This window comes from Triturus cristatus, chromosome 3_2, assembly GCF_964204655.1.
Source record: "Triturus cristatus chromosome 3_2, aTriCri1.1, whole genome shotgun sequence".
In the NCBI taxonomy this organism is placed as follows: Eukaryota; Metazoa; Chordata; class Amphibia; order Caudata; family Salamandridae; genus Triturus; species Triturus cristatus.
The window spans coordinates 1,181,729,094-1,181,750,384 of record NC_140584.1 but is presented as its reverse complement, the minus strand read 5'-3'; the positions used below and the strand labels follow the sequence as shown (position 1 = coordinate 1,181,750,384).

General features: G+C 47.5%; 1 protein-coding gene across 2 annotated transcripts in view; it reads left to right on the top strand.

Annotated features, from left to right (window-relative positions):
* SLC23A3 (solute carrier family 23 member 3) overlaps positions 1–21,291 on the top strand; it is a 339,671-nt gene that overhangs the window by 281,887 nt on the left and 36,493 nt on the right. For both annotated transcript variants that reach the window (XM_085650085.1, XM_085650084.1), the window contains one exon: positions 2,435–2,530. In XM_085650085.1, coding sequence (XP_085506211.1) covers positions 2,435–2,530 — 96 coding nt within the window. The remainder of the gene's footprint in view (positions 1–2,434; positions 2,531–21,291) is intronic.

Here is a 21,291-nt window from a genome sequence, read left to right as displayed (position 1 = left end):
CTGAGGAGCACGTCTCTTCTCCTGCCTGGTCCTGGAATGGGTCCTCGGATGAAGGAGGTGTTTAGATGGAGGGTAGCATCTTCATGACATGATTTCATGTCGTCTTCACAGAAGACTGCCTGGAGTCACTTTAGGAGTGAGTGAGTGAGTGAGTTTCCTGTGTGAGAGGAGGTTGAAAGCTCACCCTGTGAGATGGAGTGACTGTTTCTGCGATGAACAATGTGCGATCTGATTCGTTGATCTAGTCTGTGTTGAAGTGAGTGATGGCTTTGCATTTGTCAGATGCCTGTGGGAGGAGAGGAGGACCTGATGGAATGGTTCACGGAGAGGGCTTCGCTGGATGTGCTTTGATGGATGTGCACCTGGTCACATCACTCCCCTGTCACATTCCACCTTTCAAATCCCTGCTCTTCTGCTGCTCCTTAGAAAATAGACACCCTGGGTGCAGGTGCAAAGAAGAAATGTGAAATCTGAACTGTGAAAATAAACGCACCAGTATATAGCATAAACTGCCTGCCTAAGCGATTTAATGTACATCGCACTTGCAAGAAGCTGCCCTTCAGAGTGAGTATGGTTACGCAGATACCAGAGTTCTTGTGATAAACGCCAACAGAGCTATAAGTAAGCATACTGCCATAAAAGCAGTCTTATCAGACAATGGCTGAATATTTTTTAGGAAAAATAGCTCAAAAGCAAGAAATAAAAAAACCAGCACTCCCTTGTGCTGTTTAAACAGCAGGGTACCTCTGCTGTGACCTGCATTTCATGTTATTGACTGTCTCTGGTTGATGGCATTATGACATCACAACTGAACTGTAACAACTTATTACACTCGAGTAGCAGCTAAGTCAAGGTTCAAGTTTACATGAAAGTTGAAAACTAAACTTGAGTAGTTGAGTGATTATCTTATTTCAGGTGACTGACTACTGAGTGACATCTAGACAGTAATGTGAACATTAGAGACAGCTTTTTCTAGAGTTATTAGACATCGATGTATTGCTAGGTAATAAAGTAACCCACCGCTCTGATATTCATCAGGGACAACAACGACCCCCAAGGGCGCGGGAATCGGGGTGGATCAGACAGAGAATAGAACGGAGATACAAAGGACGTGACGTGTGTTACCTTTCATCTGTTCAAGGGGGATAAAAGGCAGAAGTCACATTTATAAGAATAAAAGAAGAGCTGTGTATGGGGGCCCCTCAGCCCACAAAAGACTTGCTGAGGGGATTGTCAACCATAATAAAAGATTTTGAAAAAAGTGTAGACCGGTGATGTGAGGGGTGAAAGTGTGAGATTTAATTTAACATAAATATGCATTTGTACAGCGCATGTCCACTGCTTGGGGCTGAGCAACAGATATTTACCGTTCCCAAACACAGTAATACTTATTTCAGTGACGTCAGCAGAGTGGACTCAGCTGAGTGCACTCAACGTGATGCAAACCTTGTGGTGAAAGTCGATCTCTGGAGTGGATGACTTAGCTCACTGAGCCTCCAGGACCGAGGACTCAGTCATTTAAATGTATGTTACCAGTGTTGTGAAGAGGAGTGGGAAGGCCTTCCTTGAGGTGCGTGGAGCCAGGTATGTGGGAAGTAGTGAGATGCCATGAAGTGTATGTAGACAGTGATGGGGGTGAGATACAATGAAGTGTATGTGAACAGTGATGGGAGTGAGATGCCATGAAGTGTATGTGATCAGTGATGGGTTGGAGCGAGATGCCATGAAGTGTATGTGAACAGTGATGGGGGAGTGAGATGCCATGAAGTGCATGTGAACAGAGATGGGGCAGAGTGAGATGCCATGAAGTGTATGTGATCAGTGAAGGGATGTATGTGATGCCATGAATTGTATGTGATCAGTGATGGGGTGGAGTGAGATGCCAAGAAATATACATGTCCATTGATGGGTTGGAGTGAGATGCCATGATGTCCACTGATGGGTTGGAGTGAGATGCCATGAAGTGCATGTGAGCAGAGTGAGATGCCATGAAGTGTATGTGATCAGTGAAGGGATGTATGTGATGCCATGAATTGTATGTGATCAGTGATGGGGTGGAGTGAGATACCAAGAAATATACATGTCCATTCGATGGGTTGGAGTGAGATGCCATGAAGTGCATGTGAACAGAGATGGGGCGGCGTGAGATGCCATGATTTGTATGTGATCAATGATGGGGCGGAGTGAGATGCCATGAAGTGCATGTGATCAGTGAAGGGGCGGAGTGAGATGCAATGAAGTGTGTGAGTCAAGTGATGAGAAACAAAAGAGCTAGCTACTACTAAAGTCTACGAGGCGTGTGCTGGGGCTGCGATGGTGCTGTAGGACTTTAGTTGTACTGTTGTCACCACATCACCTTTGTTAAGTTGCTGTGCCTTAGATACTTGTACACCTGCAACTACATCATTTACTCATACAATGTTCTTTTCTCTAGGTTCTGGCTCTCTGGATCTTCTCCTTCTGTCACTGCTGATGTCTCCTGTACTCCTAGGTGCTGTGTTCTCTTTCTTCCTAGATAACACTGTCTCAGGTGAGAAGAAGCCTTCATGGCATTAGCCACTTTGTGCTCCCACAAGCCATACCATGAGATCCAACCAAAGCGGCCCATTCTAGGAGCTGTCCTTTGAGCCATCTCCATGCTGCAGTGTGATCCGAATCCAGATTGATGGTCAAGCAGGAGATGGTTAGCATAAATGCAATCTGTGAGTTGAACATGGACTGCTTTTTGAATTATCTTGCCATTGACGGCTAGATGAGTGTTGATCCAGGAGTTGGAGAGGTCATCAGAGTCTAGAGTAGGTTTCTTTGGGAGTGGGAGTACCTGTCCTAACTTTAGATATTCTAGAGGTTTTGACAATGGCGAGCAGAGGTATAGGAACTTCCCCAGGGAGAGATTTCATGATGGACATTGGCAAGACATCATATTTATAGGAAGTGGTTTTGATGGCATCGAGCATGCCAGAGTATGTTGGTGAGATTGGTGAGACACAGGGCTTTGAAGAAAGATCATTGTGAAATTGTATAAGAAGGGGTGGGAGGGGGCATGGCTGGGAGCGTCACGATGGCAGTCACACTTTAGAAGTGCTACGGAACCCTCCGTCATCCGCTCGCTAATCCACCTCTATCAGAGAGCGAGCAGCCCGTAATTCTGCTGTTGGAACTGCCTTTAAGTATGACTGTAGGACCTGGGGTCTCCAGGCCATATGGGGCGGTAACGTGACACGAGCGGTCGGGCCACCAAAGGTCTGTGTGTAAAGCAACCATACAACACGCACCTCACATGGGACAAGGAACACACACAATAAGTGACGCCACACGGTAGGAGTTAAGTAAATACTCAAGTTTATCCAAGCAGATCACGTTAGATGCTGTTCATGAGGTAGCAGTACATTTCATAAGCTGGTAATACCATAAATGACATTCATAACATATCAGTACTGCCTGAGGTACAACTACCCTTCACCTAGAGGTACACGCGCGCTTCACTTTCCTGTAGCGCCTTAGGGGGGTGATTATGGCGATATGCACGCTAACTGGTGACGACCTCAGAACGGGGCATCTAGCACAGAGAGCTACTCGTAATAGATGTCATTTAGCATTTCATTATGGAACATGAATAACAGCGCGCTACTCGTAATCAATAGCACGTAGCACTTCAACATGAGCGTGAATAACAGCGCGCTACTCGTAATCAATAGCACGTAGTACTTCAATATGGAACATGAATAACAGAGCGCTACTCGTAATCACTAACACGTAGCACTTCAATATGGCACATGAATAACAGAGCGCTACTCGTAATCACTAGCATGTAGCACTTCAATATGGCACATGAATAACAGAGCGCTACTCGTAATCACTAGCCTGTAGCACTTCAATATGGCACATGAATAACAGAGCGCTACTCGTAATTACTGACATTTAGCACTTCAATCCGGCACAGGAGTAACAGAGCGCTACTCGTAATTATTGACATTGAGCATGTGGAAATGTGGATTTTCCTGATCAGTTATGTCCCCTATCTTGGACCCCAACGGTTCTATATGCATGTTACAAGTACATGTATGTTCCCTCCAGTTCCAGTTTCTAAGACGCAAACATATGTGTGTCTACCGTCAACATGTTCTCTGTCAGATCCGCCATCAATGGGCTGGATATTCGATTCCTAAGTATAAAAGGCCACCGACTTTATATGGCTAAGTTACTTCATCTTTACAGTTCAGGCGAGTAGGCCCGATTCTGTCCTCAAAGCCTTTCCCTGCTCTCTGTCTCTGACAGCTTCAGCTTGAGCTCGCATCTGTATCCATGAACTTTGTCCTACTCCCTGTGCAGCTAACGGTGCCTGCCTCGGCTAGTTTTCGCCTGTCTGCCAAGAAGTTGTATTTCACCTTCGAATTATCTATTTTGCTCTTCAGCCGATGCATTCCTGTCCAGTGATTTAGGTAAACATTTCCTTTAGCTCACAAGCAAAGGACTCAGCCTTTCCGTCCTCCTGCAAGTGATTCATAGCCCTGTTGCCATGGAAAGTTTTCTGCCCCTCGCATCTCATATAGACACTTAGACGCTTGTACACGCACACAGTCAGTATAGAATAGATTCTGTCCGAGAGTCTCTTCCTTGTGGATAACATAGTTCTTTAAACATAGGATGTTGGATATGATTTGGGATTAGGATGACTTGACCCCAGACTTCTCGTCTCCACATGTAGAGCTAAATGTCAAGTCCCCTTCACCCCCTAGTTGCACGTCAATTACACGTCATGCTGCCGCGCGCGCATCTATGCCAAGTATTATCTTATAGATCCACCTATGTCTGATAATTCTAACCAATCATGTTTCTTTTATTCCTTATTACGCCTAGTTTCGATTATGTCACTGTCACGTCATTTTTCTTATCAAATGTTACGCCTTCTACATTCGTTTCATTGTAATGTACTTATTATAAAAATACATGTCTGTTAATAAATTATTGTACTTCACTTCCTGAACCTTCGTGGTGACGGAACCTGAGGGCCGCGACTCGAGTCGGCCATTTTGAATGGAATAAAGCCCATTAGAAACCTCTTATACCACGGATTCTGCCTCTCGTTATTTTGAGCTATTTTACTTTAATTTAAGATTCCGCATGAAATTCAGTCCGGTAATATTTATTTTATTTACCACATAATGGCGCCCGAACAGGGACACTTTCTCATCTCACGCGCCGGCGGTGCGTTGCAGGCCCGGTCTCCTGCCGCAGCTGGACGGACCATAAACGCGTACCAGCAGGATTTCCTGTAAGCTCCCTCCGGTCAAGCGGGGGCGACTGAGGCTGCGATCAACCCAGACGAGGCGGTGAGAAGTGCGAAGTATCCCGACCAGAGCCTAGCTGAGAGAGCAAGATCCGAGGTATACAGAGGCCCACCAGGTTTTCCGAAATTCCGACGTCCAGAGGGTCCGATGTCCGCAGTTATCGAGTCCTGTCCATTCTCTGAGGCCTTCCGTTTCAAGGAGCTACTCGGTGAGTACCATCGCCGGGGAGGCGTGTTGACGCGCACATAGGTTGTGCCGGTCAAGACGGATTTGGGTACACAAATCCGGTCTGCACTGTTTAGCAGTGTATATGTACTGTTTAGCAGTATATCAAGTATTCCGAAGTATTCAGTTATTGTCAAGAATTCAGCGTGGTGATTAGTTAGGCAGACTGTCATCATTGTCGATCATTGTTATAATGTTTAATGTTTAATGTTTAAAGTATTCAGAAAATGTCTTGCATATTGTGGTATGAATGACTGTTCATTGTTCACTGTTCATTATTGTGTTTCTCGTATTAAGCAAGTTCAAGAGTAAGTATCAGGTCAGTTGTCAATATGCCGCTCTTCTCGAAGTTAAGACAGATTACTACCAGAAAAGGGGTGCTTGAAGAAGCAGTTCCTATTCCTCCTAGAGACACTCCAGGACATTTCATGTACCATAAACATGGCTTAGATGCCATATTGTTTCTTGATCTATGGGCAGATTATACCAAAGGATTACCGGAAAGTCAAAGGTGGCCCATAGCGGGAACCTGGGATGCAGAGTGCATCATGAAAGTGGAGGAAGAGTTATGGAAAAGAAAGGTCAGACAGTCACAGAAAGACGCTGTTGAGTTATGGCGTAAAGAATCTCATAGACGAACAGAAAAAGCACGTAGACAAGAAGAGAGGAGTAAAGAAAGTTCAAATAAAGTTCAAGAAAATCTATTAATTGAGGAAGGTATCCGAGTGAAATCAGAACAAGTAAATAGACAAAGAAATGCTCTTATGAATGGTATGTATCCCCTTCTAGCCGAAGGACTACCTAAGGCTGTTACGGAGGTGCCAAAGGACTTGCCACCCCCATTATTTCCAATTAAGGTACATCCAAAGGGGCATCCCAGAACCGCAGAAGATGTTTTTCTTTCCTCATATCTAGACGATGCAGCCCCCGAGTATGCTAACGCCACACCACATAGAACGTCTGGCGGAGGGGTTCAACGTCAGGATCAGGTATCTGTCCCCGTGCAACAGCAAGTCCCGACGCAAGCTTCGGCAAGCACATCTGTTTCCGCATCTGTCTCCGCAGTCGACTCTACAGGGGTATCGACGCCCATAGTTGCTGTATCACGTTCGACGAACCCTTTCACACCCGACGCCCCAGATGGGGCCACGGGAGGTGCTAGCAGTATTTTTACACCACCTAGAATAAATAAACTTGTTTTTCAAGAGTCAGCACATTCACGTACACCTAAGTTCGTAAATGAACGTACGCTTAAGGAACTTCTTGTAAATTGTAGATATGACCCGGTGGTTGGTAAAGAGGACGAAATGGTCCTGGCATCATTACGTATCAGACGAGCCGCAGAGTATTTAGCAAGGTTACCAGGGATTGCTACGCATCTAGATAACATATATCATTTTGTTCAAACAGGACGAGATCCAGGATGTATTAACAGAGCTATGGAATTCCAGAAGGTAGAGATACAAGGGGAACTGTTACGTTTCCTCATAAACTGTGTGATCAGAAATCAAGATCGTCCGGGGGTAGACCGGAATGCAATGCTTATTCTTACAAGATGGAGTCAGAATATATCAGAAGGGAGACACGATAAGCAAAATTGTATAATAGCCATGTGCCGAAAAATACGTAAAGAAATAGAGCGTATTCATGAAGAGAGATTGGGAACAGACGAGTTTGAGCAAGATGAAGTGTCCGAATCAGGGGACTCTGCAAGACAGTCAGAGACCATAGCCTATGTAGGCAGAGGAAGATCTTGTGAAAATACTAGATGTTTTTCTGATCCAATACACTCTGTATGTCCAAATAATAGCAGAACGTATCCGACGCCTGTAATAAATCTGAAATCTCCTGAACATTCGTTTCAAGCCGCAGATAAAATACTACGAGAACGAAGGGGTTATCACCTCCTCGATTCCATGGATGAGCAAGAATTAGCCAGATCAGCCGTTCACTGGATTGTTAGTCCTGAAAAATACGGTGATGAGACCGTAGCACACACGTTTCTCAACCTCAGTACAGATGAACAACGTTTAGCTGGAATCTATATGATTCAGCAACTCCTCATATTATATAAGAGCCAACATGCTGACCCTGGTCCTTTACCTGATATATTAACGGAACTACTTACGTACAGATGGAGAGGTTCTAGTAACAAGCTAATTAAAGAGATATTAGTGTCACGTAAGCAGTACGTCCTTTTTGTAAATCCAGATTCTCTCTCCCTGCCCCCCAGAGAAAGAGCACCGTACTACATGGATAGACAAAATCCTTTACGGGAAGTGCACCCAATAAAAGGCGAAGACAATGAGTTTCACCGTGTATTTGTTTACACACCCATATCAAAAATGGAATTATTAGAAATGAAGAAAGTAGTACCTAGTCATGACAAAGACCCAGCGGGTTTCCACCGAGAAATTAAAGACATGTTACTGATGGGAGAGTACACCTTTCCTGATATTATGACGATTTTAAAAGTGCTTTTGCCTGCTGGCATATATGAAAAACTGAAAGAAAAAGAGTGGGAAGTGGGAGACCAAAAGATAGACTGGACAGCATTAGAAAAGGAAGAAAGGGGCCGAGCCGCAGGTTCAGGGCTCGGAGATAAAGTTAAACTATTACCAGGTTTACTAGTACAGGTACTGCCACGTTTATTAACTACAAAAAAGGAAGATTGGGGTGCAATCACAGCCTGTAAACAAAAGCAAGATGAAGACACAAGCGATTATTATGCTCGATTTGAAAAATGTTTTGGTATAAATAGTGGTATAAAAGCAAGTAGTGACTCATATCCACATTTATTTGTGACAAAATTAGTGGAAAATGCATTGCCTCCAGTGAAGAATAGAATATTGAAATTCGAGAGTACCTGGCAAAGTAACACTCCGTCGCAAATGCTACAAATGTTACAGTATCATCACAATAGAATTAGGGATGAACAAGAACACGAGCATAGACGCATGAAGGATACAAAAATGAAAATGCTAGTTTCTCAGACAGTACCAGCAGATGGTCACAAAAAGGGTGTGACACATTCTGGTGATTCTGCAGTTCCTGTAAAAGGAACCTGCAATTACTGTAAACAACTAGGCCATTATGTACATGATTGTCAAGTCCTGAAACGAAATATAGCTACAGGTATTGCAAAAGAGAGACCACGATTAGTTAGACAAGATCAGAATGAAAAAGGAGCTATGCAGCATGGACAGTCCGTGCCAGTTCAGCAACAGTCTATGCCAGCCTCACAGCAACCCATACAGTTTGTGCCAGCTGCACCACCGTTGCCTGCTACTGCCACACAAACCACAACACAACAAATGTATCAGACTGCACAGTATGAATACCCTGAGTATCAGCGTTACACATGAACCAGCCTAGAGAGGGAAGTTGACTTACCGCTTATCGAGATTCCGGTAGATCAAGAAGGACCTTATGTACATAGTGAATTATTAGGTCAAGATAGAAAATTCTTACTCGATACAGGGGCAAGTCGAACAACCATAAAACGTAGTGAAGTTCCAGGGGCACCCCTCTCAGGCTCTCAAAATGTTTCCCTTGGTTTTTCAGGAAAACCTATTGTTAATGAAGTATCACAGCCTCTACCACTTACGATAGGACCTTTGACACGAATTACAGATTTATTGCTTACTAAATCATGCCCAGAAAATTTGTTAGGAATTAAAACTCTGAAAGCACTAGGAGCCATAATATGTTGTTCTCCGGAAGGAGTAAGGTTGTTTTTGCGTGATTTTAAAGGTCACTATGTGTCTAGAGACATGGATCCCCGACTACAGATTTTACCAGCACATCTATGGGCACAAGGCCCTACGGATGTTGGCTGCATGAACATTACACCCTATCGAGTTACATTGAAAGCAGGAGTGGTACTACCACGAATGCGACAATACAAGTTACCGCATGATGCTGTAGTGGCTTTGTTGAAAATCATTGATGAACTAATTGCCCAGGGAGTAGTTGTAGAAACAGACTCCAATGTATGTAATTCACCGATAATTCCGATTCTTAAACGAACTGATCCTACTGCTCCGCCAGTATACCGATTGGTTATTGATTTGCGTGAACTAAACAAGTGTATTGTACCACAATTCCCTGTGGTCCCTGATATATCATCATTGTTGACAGCAATTGATTCCGAAGCAACATTCTTTACTGTAATTGATCTCAAGAATGCCTTTTTCAGCGTCCCAATAGATCCGGAAAGCCAATACTTGTTCGGATTCAGTTTAAATGGGCGCAGCTTTAAATTCTCACGCGCTCCCCAAGGATTTACAGAAAGCCCCAGCATCTACAGCCAAGCACTGAAACGAGAACTTGACAGTATACACATGCCAGTCAATACTGCACTGCTTCAATATGTCGATGATCTGCTGATCACCGCGAGAAGCGAGCCAGAATGTGAAAAAGCTTCTCTGACAGTTTTACATTTCCTAGCCGACAAGGGGCACAAGGTGTCCCCTTCTAAGCTGCAATTCTGTGTTCAGCGAGTTATTTATCTTGGTCACTCGCTGTCCAAGGAGGGAAGGCAGCTTACACCAGATCGTATCCAGTTAATTGCTAACATGTCAATACCCCAGACACAGAAGGAGGTGCGGGCTTTCATAGGCCTCACTTCATATTGTAGGCAGTGGATCCCTCAGTACGCATTTCTAGCAAAACCACTCATTCAGTTAACCACACAGGAGGCAGCCACATCGACTGTTCTCCCTTGGACTCAGGAACATACACAAGCTTTTGAAAGCCTAAAGGAAGCTTTATGTCAAGCACCTGTTTTAGCAACACCATGTTATAGCAAACCTTTTACACTCTTTGTTACAGAACGCGAAGGTACTGCCTTGTCAGTACTCACTCAGGATCAAGCAGGATCACGCAAGCCATGTGCTTATTTTTCCAGTACATTAGATCCCGTAGCTCAGGCTTTGCCTGCATGCCTGAAATCAGTGGCAGCGACAGCTTTAGCAATCAGACAAAGCGATGCCATAGTATTAGGACACCCATTGACAGTTCAAGTACCACATGCAGTAGAGGTTCTTGTGAACCGAACACAAACGCAACACTTGACCATAGCAAGACTTACCGGTTATGAACTGACATTGTTTCAACCACACATAGAGATCCGACGGTGTAATACATTGAATCCTGCTACACTATTACCTGTAATTGGAACAGACCCACTAGCTCATGATTGTGTTGAAATCATTGAAATAAAGACGAAACCTAGACAAGACTTGACAGACGTTCCATTGTTAGATCCAGACCTGACGTTGTATGTAGACGGATCATGCATGAGAGCAAGTACAGGAGATTTAGTGGCCGCGTATGCAGTCACAACAGACACTGAAGTTATTGAGACACATTGTATAGATATTCTGTCAGCCCAAGCAGCAGAACTTATTGCTCTAACGCAAGCCTGTATTCAAGCCACAAATAAGAAAGTTAATGTATACACTGACTCACGTTATGCATTCGGAGTTGTACACGACTTCGGTGTGCTGTGGCGAGAGAGAGGTTATCTAACGTCCCATGGTGCCCATATTCAGCACGGACCCCTCATTCATGCCTTGTTAGACGCAATACATCTACCCACTGCTATATCGATTATGAAATGTAAAGCACACACGAAGGTTACTGATACCATTTCTCAAGGCAATGATTTAGCTGACAGAACAGCTAAACAGACTGCTCAGAATCGCACATTAGACATGACAAAGCCAATAGTTCAGACACCAACACAGTGTATGACAATTAAGGATCCCACACTTGACGTAATTGACATACAGACACATGCCACAGCAGAAGAAATAAAGAAATGGACTGAACTAGGAGGGATCCAGACAGATCAAGGATGGATGACGAAGGAGAAATCTGTATGGTTTCTCCCCGATTCCATGGTTCAAGCCATTATAGCTACAGTTCACAGTCCAGCACATTTAGGAGAGAAGGCTATGCTAGACAGCATTCAGCACATTTGGTTCAACAAACATTTACGAGCAGCAGCTAAACAAAAAGTTCGTACCTGTATGATATGTTGTCAGTTTAATCCAGGAAAGAGTGTTCCCGTAGAGCAGGGTGGATTTCAGCCTCCTGACCATCCTTTTGAAGTCCTCCAGATGGATTATATTCAGATGGAACGTTGTCGAGGATTCAAATATGTCCTCGTAGTTGTCTGCGCTCTCTCCCGTTGGACAGAGGCGTATCCCGTATCAGATTACACTGCCTCGACTACTGCCAAGCAGCTAGTTCGAGAATTCTTCCCACGGTACGGTTTACCACGTGTTGTATATTCAGATAACGGTCAGCCTTTTTCATCCGAATTAATGAAACATGTCTCACTCCTGTTGGGATATCAGTGGAAATTCCACTGTGTCCGACACCCCGAAGCAGCAGGTCTCGTAGAAAGACATAACCAGACACTGAAAATCAGACTGTCCAAAATATGTAGAGAGAAAGGTGTCGACTGGATAGTAGCATTACCAGTTGCACTCTTTTACATGAGAATGGTAGCACACTCTAGAACAGGGCTATCCCCGTATGAGGTGATCTTTGGTAGACCGCCGAATATGTGGGGGACGCCTATACCACGTAAAATAACTGATGTTGACTGTAATATGCTGACAGATTACCTGGCTTCCTTGATGTCTGCACTACAATCTTCTCGTTCACAGGTAGCTGCAGCCTTTCCCGACAACACTGAGGCGAAACCCCATGACGTTGTTCCGGGTAATCTTGTCTTTGTGAGAAATTTCGACAGGAAGAGTCAATTGGAGCCCCGGTGGAAAGCACCCAAGTTGGTCCTGTTGACCACAAGAACAGCCGTGAAGATCGAGGGACGAAAAGGGTGGATTCATTCCAGTCACGTAAAAAAATTTCATGGACTTCCTCCTGACACAGACAGTACTGCCCGTGTGTCTTCCCCCATAGACTCAAAGCTACCTTTGGCTGAGGCCAGTAGCACCGAACTCTATAAACAGAAACTCAGGTCCAGATCTAAACTGTCGGACGATTTGATTGTTTAAGTCCTCTCCAAGGTGAAGCGGTTGAATCTGTCCCGACATGTACCCCTTAGGTCTGAATCATGTAGAGTCCAGAATCATAATGAAACGACATGCTTATTGTAAATTACTGCGTAACCACTGTATTGTGACATTATTAATTTTGTTTTTATTGAGTTTTTTAATAGTTACTGCAAGTATATTGTTGCATATGTATTATCCTGTTTCTAAACGTGTTTTCAATATAACTGATGAACATTCTTTTAGTGACCTACCGCCACATGAATTATCCTATAGACTTGCGCTGCGCAATAACACATTCATTAGTATGTTACATCATTCCCATCAGACTAGTAATGCGACCAATTGTTGGGTGTGTGGCCGACTCCCTCCCTATCAGAATAACAAAGGAGTTCTGCCTTTCTTTCCACATCCGTTCACACACAATGGCTCCTGTGGAGCATGGTTTAGTTTATTAAATTCCATAGACCCAGACACAGCAGTTTATCAACAACATTGGATATGGGGAAATCTGAATCTAGTTTTATTCAAAGTCTGTCACCCTAATAAGGAGGGTCACCTCAGTAGAACAGGAACTGATCTAGAAAATGAAGTGTATAAATTAGGTAATTTTACACCTAATCTTATGATTTTGAATGTCAAATCCGAAGTTGAACTAATTCTGCCCACTATGTCAGTATTTCCAGTTAAGGGTGAATTATGTGTTAGAAAAGTTGGTTCCAAACACATGGGCCATAGCCAATGCGTTACTACAGTAGAATATAGTGATCAAGGTAAATCTTCATTTAGAGCTTCTCGCCATTCCTACTTCATATGTGGTCAGACTGCATATATGCGTCTGCCTCTAGATTGGGATGGTACCTGTTACATAGCATTCCTTTTGCCACCTGTTTTCCTAGCTCCCCCTGATTATTATCGAAATGTTCATTTAGTACACAATAGAGAGCAAAGAGATCTCCCAGTTGTCGATTATACTGAGACATCATGGGACAAGTATGTAGATTTCAATAAAGGTATCTTTCCCTATATAGGTACTATATCAAATAGTAAGCTGATACGCAGACTTACCAAGACTCTTGAAGCTGTAGTAAACGAGACTATAGCCGCCCTAGGCAATCTGACAGAGGAACAATCAGTGATGAGAATTGTTGTTCTCCAGAATCGTCTTGTCCTTGACGTCATCCTGGCCGATAGGGGCGGAGCTTGCAGGGTCATCGGATCCAGCTGCTGCATATTCATACCAGAAAATTCGCCATCTGTATATAAAGCTATAACACGCCTTCATAAGATTGTAAGCCAGATACACGAGAATCCAGGCACTTGGACGTGGTCCGGGTGGTTTTGGAGTGTGATATCAGCCTGGGGATGGAGAGTTCTATCCTTCCTAGGTATTGGCCTTCTTATGCTCTTCAGTTGTTGTCTATGCCTACAATGTGGACCAGCGATTTGTGGTCTGTGTGCCACATCGTGTATCCCACATCAAGGTTTTCGCTCAAGATCCCGGAAGAAGAAAGAAGAAGAAATGATGCTCCATGAGCAAATCAATGGAATGATGAAGATTGATGTCTCGTGAAGGGCAAGAAGGGGACAAGGAGGGAATGTGGAAATGTGGATTTTCCTGATCAGTTATGTCCCCTATCTTGGACCCCAACGGTTCTATATGCATGTTACAAGTACATGTATGTTCCCTCCAGTTCCAGTTTCTAAGACGCAAACATATGTGTGTCTACCGTCAACATGTTCTCTGTCAGATCCGCCATCAATGGGCTGGATATTCGATTCCTAAGTATAAAAGGCCACCGACTTTATATGGCTAAGTTACTTCATCTTTACAGTTCAGGCGAGTAGGCCCGATTCTGTCCTCAAAGCCTTTCCCTGCTCTCTGTCTCTGACAGCTTCAGCTTGAGCTCGCATCTGTATCCATGAACTTTGTCCTACTCCCTGTGCAGCTAACGGTGCCTGCCTCGGCTAGTTTTCGCCTGTCTGCCAAGAAGTTGTATTTCACCTTCGAATTATCTATTTTGCTCTTCAGCCGATGCATTCCTGTCCAGTGATTTAGGTAAACATTTCCTTTAGCTCACAAGCAAAGGACTCAGCCTTTCCGTCCTCCTGCAAGTGATTCATAGCCCTGTTGCCATGGAAAGTTTTCTGCCCCTCGCATCTCATATAGACACTTAGACGCTTGTACACGCACACAGTCAGTATAGAATAGATTCTGTCCGAGAGTCTCTTCCTTGTGGATAACATAGTTCTTTAAACATAGGATGTTGGATATGATTTGGGATTAGGATGACTTGACCCCAGACTTCTCGTCTCCACATGTAGAGCTAAATGTCAAGTCCCCTTCACCCCCTAGTTGCACGTCAATTACACGTCATGCTGCCGCGCGCGCATCTATGCCAAGTATTATCTTATAGATCCACCTATGTCTGATAATTCTAACCAATCATGTTTCTTTTATTCCTTATTACGCCTAGTTTCGATTATGTCACTGTCACGTCATTTTTCTTATCAAATGTTACGCCTTCTACATTCGTTTCATTGTAATGTACTTATTATAAAAATACATGTCTGTTAATAAATTATTGTACTTCACTTCCTGAACCTTCGTGGTGACGGAACCTGAGGGCCGCGACTCGAGTCGGCCATTTTGAATGGAATAAAGCCCATTAGAAACCTCTTATACCACGGATTCTGCCTCTCGTTATTTTGAGCTATTTTACTTTAATTTAAGATTCCGCATGAAATTCAGTCCGGTAATATTTATTTTATTTACCACAAGCACTTCGATCCGGCACAGGAGTAACAGAGCGCTACTCGTAATTATTGACATTGAGCACTTCAATCTGGCACAGGAGTAACAGAGCGCTACTCGTAATTACGGGCACTGAGTACTTCCATACGGGGTAGGACAGTCAATGCGCCTCACGGAGCTTTTAGCGGGGAGCGCCCGGGACGGGAGGAGCGAGTCTCTCGGCTCCGGTGCAGTTCGTAGGGCACCGCGCTTCAGAGCAGTCACGGGGGCACAAGGAGAGGATCCCTCGGCGGGGTCTCTCCGTCGCGATGGCAGGGGGGAACTCCCACGGAGAGGGGACCCGGGCTGAGGGTGCGGTGCGGTTCCCAACCAGTAGGGGGCGCACCAGGGGCAATCCCAGCCTCCGGGCTTAGCTCGTTCTCGGCGTCAGACGGCGTCCGCTCCAGCGACGATGGGGAAACTCGGCCCCATCGCGCACCTTCTCACACAGCTGCGACGGCAGCGGCGGGGCCCTGGGCTTCTCACGGGCCTCGCGACTCTGCAGGGCACTTCTTCAGGCCTCCGGGCCGCGGCGGTGAGCGCGCTGGCTTCCACGTCACAGGGGGGTGCTCAAGTTAAGGATGGGGGTTCCGCGCTCAGCGGAGTACGCTGCCGGGGGTCCCAGGCCAGGTCAGGGAGCGCAGGGGTCACAGCGCTAATACCTGGTCGATCCCCAGTGGCTCTTCAATCTGCTTTGCATACGGCTTCAGGGGTCAGTCTGGACACGCAGTCTCAGTGCTTGGCATATAAGTTTTAGAGTTCAACCTGGACACGCAGTCTCAGTGCTTGGCATATAAGTTTGAGAGTTCAATCTGGACACGCAGTCTCAGTGCTTGGCATATAAGTCTCTGTTCTCAGATGTTAGATGAAGTCTTGTTGGCGCAGATGTATCTGGCGCCCTTAAAGGGGTTCTGTTACAGGGGTGGTAGGGATGGAGAAGGCGACTAGGTCCTTCCTAGTCAGGCTGGGCAGAGGTTCTCTGGGTCCTCCTACTGCTGGGCAAGATCAGTGGGTTTCACAGGGTCCCTCACTCACTTAAGAGGCAGCACCTAAATCCTGTCACTCTCAGAGGCATAAGTCCCTGGCTAGGCCCTACCGCCTACGCTCCTGGTGGATTCTTCCAGCTCTGCTTCACCCCACTGGCCAACTCACCACAAAAAGTTCCCTCCCTCACTTAAGTAGCCCTAGGTCAGGTGACCTCTGGCCAAGGCGGCAAAAGAAAAACCACACCTCCCTTCTAGAAGGTTCCAGCACATTCCAGGAGCTTCCCCACTCTACCTATGGGACAAAAAGGCGGGCTGGAGTCGCAACATTGTTGTGGGGTTCCAGCCAGCTCCTGGCAGCTAGGGTGCTACTATGAAAGACCACTCTGCAGTAGCAGGGGCCTGTGGCAGCCATCTTGGGAGAAGGGAGCACCTGCACCTTAACACTGATTGGCAATGAAAAGGCGCCCGGAGACCTAGTCCAGCATAAAAATGAGGGTGGAAAAAATGAGGCACGATACAAAAATAGAAGGGGAGACCACCCTAGGGCTGACAGGTCCAACATGCGTCCCCCCCAGCCGAAAGAGGGGAGAGCTACCCAACCTCTAAGGAGTTCTCATCACTAAGGCGGAAAAACCTGGAGAGACCGTCAACATTGGCGTGGTCAACTCCGGGCCGATGTTCCACCCGAAAGTCCATCCCTTGTAGGGAAATGGACCACCTCAACAACTTGGGGTTTTCGCCTGTCATCTGCATGAGCCAGCGAAGGGGCCGGTGGTCGGTCTGAATAAGGAAGTGAGTTCCAAGGAGGTATGGCCTCAACTTCTTCAGGGCCCAGACCACCGCGAAGGCTTCTCTCTCAATGGTGCTCCATCGCCGTTCCCGAGGGAGGAGTCTTCTGGATATGAAGGCCACTGGTTGATCTTGGCCCTCGGCATTGAGTTGTGAGAGCACCGCACCTATGCCGTGCTCTAAGGCATCTGTCTGTACAATAAATTCCTTGCTGAAATCTGGTGTTGCTAGTACTGGAGCGGTACACATCGCATGTTTCAGCGTGTCAAAGGCTTCTTGGCATGCAGCTGTCCATATGACCTTGCGAGGTTGCTTCTTTGAGGTCAATTCCGTCAAGGGGGCTACGATGGTACCATATCCCTTGACGAACCGGCGGTAATACCCAGTGAGGCCGAGGAAAGCTCGGACCTCTGTTTGGGTCTTGGGGGCTCCCAAGCCAAGATGGTCTCTATTTTGGCCTGGAGGGGTTGCACCTTACCTCCGCCCACCAGGTGTCCCAGGTACACGACAGATCCCTGTCCAATCTGGCACTTGCTGGCTTTAATTGTTAAGCCAGCGCGTTGCAGCGCCTCCAATACCTCCTGGAGGTGTTGCAGATGGTCCTCCCAGGTGCCACTGAAGACAGCTATGTCATCCAGGTAGGCCGCTGAGAAGGACTCCAGGCCAGATGGTACCTGATTCACTAACCGCTGGAATGTGGCCAAAGGGCATCACTCGAAACTGGTAGTGGCCCTCGGGGGTGGAGAACGCTGTCTTCTCCCGTGCTCCATCGGCCATGGCAATCTGCCAATATCCGGATGTCAGATCAATGGTGCTGAGGTACCGGGCTGCTCCCAGCCGGTCCACCAGCTCGTCTGCACGTGGGATGGGGTGAGCATCTGTCTTCGTGACAGAGTTCAACCCCCGGTAGTCCACACAGAACCGAAGCTCCGGTGTCGTACCCGGTGGGGCCGCTTTCGGCACCAACACCACTGGACTAGCCCACGGGCTGCTGGAAGGTTCTATCACCCCCAGCTCCAGCATCTTTGCCACCTCACGCTGGATGCTATCCTTCACTCGGTCAGAGAGCCGGTAAGACTTGTTCTTCACCGGGGGGCTGTTCCCTGTGTCCACATCATGGGTACACACATGAGTGATTCCAGGCGTGAGGGAGAACAACGAGGCGAACTGTCCCAGGACATGGCGACAGTCCCTCTGTTGTTCTGGGGTCAAGGATGGGGAGAGGACTACACCTTCGACCGAACCATCCTTCTCTTGTACCGCTAGAAGGTCAGGAAGAGCCTCACTCTCTTCCTCTTCGCTCCCATCCGTCACCATAAGGAAAGCAAGCTCTGATCGCTCATGGTGCGGCTTCAGGCGGTTGACGTGGAGCACCCTGAGGGGCTGACGGGGGGTTTTCACATCTACAACGTACGTGGTCTGGCCTCGCCGCTCCACAATGTCGAACGGGCCAGTCCACCGGTCCTGGAGGGCACAAAGCTCCCCAGGTTCTATAACCCACACCTTCTGTCCAACGTCTAACTCGACCGTCCGAGCGTTGCGTTCATACCACTCCTTCATCACGGTCTGGCTAGCCTCCAGGTTCTCTGTGGCTGCCTTCCACAGCTTGGCCATCTGGCTGCGGAACGCCAGCATGTAGCTGACAATGTCACGGGGAAGCTTCTGTGAAGTCTTCTCCGACCCCTCTGTCACTAAACTGAGGGGACCCCTAACGGGATGGCCATAGAGCAATTCAAACGGGCTGAACCCGACTCCCTTCTGCGGTACCTCCCGGTAGGAGAATAACAAGCAGGGGAGGAGGACGTCCCATTTACGCCTCAAGCCCTCTGGTAGGCTTCGGATCATCCCCTTCAATGTCTTATTGAAGCGCTCTACAAGTCCGTTAGTCTGGGGATGGTAAGGAGTGGAGAACCGGTAGGTCACCCCACACTCCTTCCACATGGCCTGCATGTAGGCCGACATAAAATTGGTGCCCCTGTCCGACACCACGACCTTGGGGAATCCCACTCGGGTAAAAATCCCCAACAGTGCCCGCGCCACCACCGGTGCAGTGATGGTCCTCAGAGGAATAGCCTCTGGGTACCTTGTGGCGTGGTCCACCAAAACCAAGATGAACCGGTGTCCCGCTGCGGTCGGAGGGTCCAATGGCCCAACAATATCGATACCGACCCTCTCAAAAGGGGTCTCGACCACGGGGAGCGGTTCCAACGGGACCTTCAACTTAGTCCCCGTCTTGCCACTAGCCTGACAAGACTTGCAGGTCTTGCAAAAGGTGTCTGATGCAATCCTCATCCTGGGCCAATAAAAATGGGGGACCAACCGTGCAAAGGTTTTGTCCTGACCCAGGTGTCCGGCTAAGGGTATCTCGTGCGCTAACTCCAGCAGAAAGGCCCGGTAACATTGGGGGACCACTATGGCCCTCGAAGATCCATGTACCGGCACCCTGGGCTCACTGTATTGGAGACCATCCTCCCAATACACGTGATAACCTCCCAGTTCCTGACTGGCCACTTGGGCTTCGGCCTGCCGCCACATGCCTTCAAGCGTGGGGCACGCCCTTTGTGCCTGACAAAATTCTTCCCGGGTAGGCCCTCCTTCCACATGCCAGTCAGCAAGGGTCGGCAAGTCCTCCACAGGAGCGACATCTACCTCCGCGGACTCCGGGGGCACCTCTGCGGCCTCCCCATCCATCTCACGGGGCATGTCCTCTACCCCCTCCTTCTTTCCATGTTTGGCTTTGGGTTGGGCCATGATTCCAGGCTCCAACCCAGGGTGAGTTCCATGCCGGGCAGCCATGGACCGCGTGCTTACGCAAGTCCACCCTGGTAATCCCAGCATCTCGGTGTGAGCGTGAAACTCGACATCTTTCCACTTGGTGTGCTCCAGGTCGTTCCCTAGCAAACACCCCACAGGCAAGGCAGGGCTCACAGCAACTCTCAGTAGGCCTTTGACTCCTCCCCACTCAAATGGAACACGAGCCACTGGATAGTGACTCATACTGCCGTCAGCCAATACGGCCGGATGGAACTCCTCGGGGACTACTTGGTCTGGGGACACCAGCCGCCGCACGACAGTGGTCATGCTGGCCCGTGTCCCTCAGAGCTTCCACCTCCTCCCCATTAATTCTCACCCTCTGCTGATATTTAGCAGTGTTCGGGGGCAGGGACACTACGGGGACACACCTCTCTATCCCCGAGTGAAACCAGCGTCAGGCCTGTCCACTCCCCTTCCCTATCTAAGGGCAGCTCCACCCCAAGCTCTATACTACTCACCCCGGGACTTTTCCCGCCCGTTGGGGCTGGTGGTCACTTGCGACACTTGGGATCTCCCCTGTAGTGTCCAATCTCCCCACACTCGTAGCACCGCACAATCCTAGGCTGCTGACTCCTGTCAGGGTAAGTGGGTCTTGTGGAATTGGACGGGGGTGGGGTTCCTACTCCCTTCCCAAACTTATTTTGGGGACCTTTCGAGAACTCCACCTTTTTATCTCCCCCCTCTTTCTTCTGGGGGAAACCCTGTCCGCCTTTCGAGCCATCTCCCCGGGGCCCTTGTGAGACACCCGGGTGCTCACCCAAATATCTGCCTCCTCCGCAAGCTCACGGGGATCCATCAACTTGCGGTCCACCAGATGTTGGCGCAGCTCCGGAAAGCTCTTATCCAAGAGTTGCTCCTTTAAAAAAAGATCGTACAACCCTTGGTAGTCCTGCACCTCGCTGCCACGCACCCAACCATCTAGTGCCTTCCTCGCATAATCAAAAAAATCTACCCATGTCTGTGTGGACAGCTTATGGCTGCCACAAAACTTTTGCCTGTACCTCTCGGGGTTGAGACCAAACTTTTTTAACAAGGCCTCTTTCATGGGGGCATACCTTACCTGATCCGCCTTGGCCAAATATAGCAGGGTGTCCCTAACATTGGGAGGGATATACCGGTATAAACCACCTCCCCAATTACTCTCGGGTACCCCATGGGCCGTCAAGGCTACCTTGTATGCCTCCAACCATTTCATGATGTCGTCCCCCACTGTGTAATTGGCAATTACCTCTTTAGGTAGGTAGAACTTTGACTCTTGAGGTTCCTTAGGTATGCTGCCACCATTGTCCTTATTGGACGCGTTCAATTGGAGGGCGCGTAACTCCAGCTCTTTTAGCTGAAGCTCGTGCGCCAGCCTCTTCTCC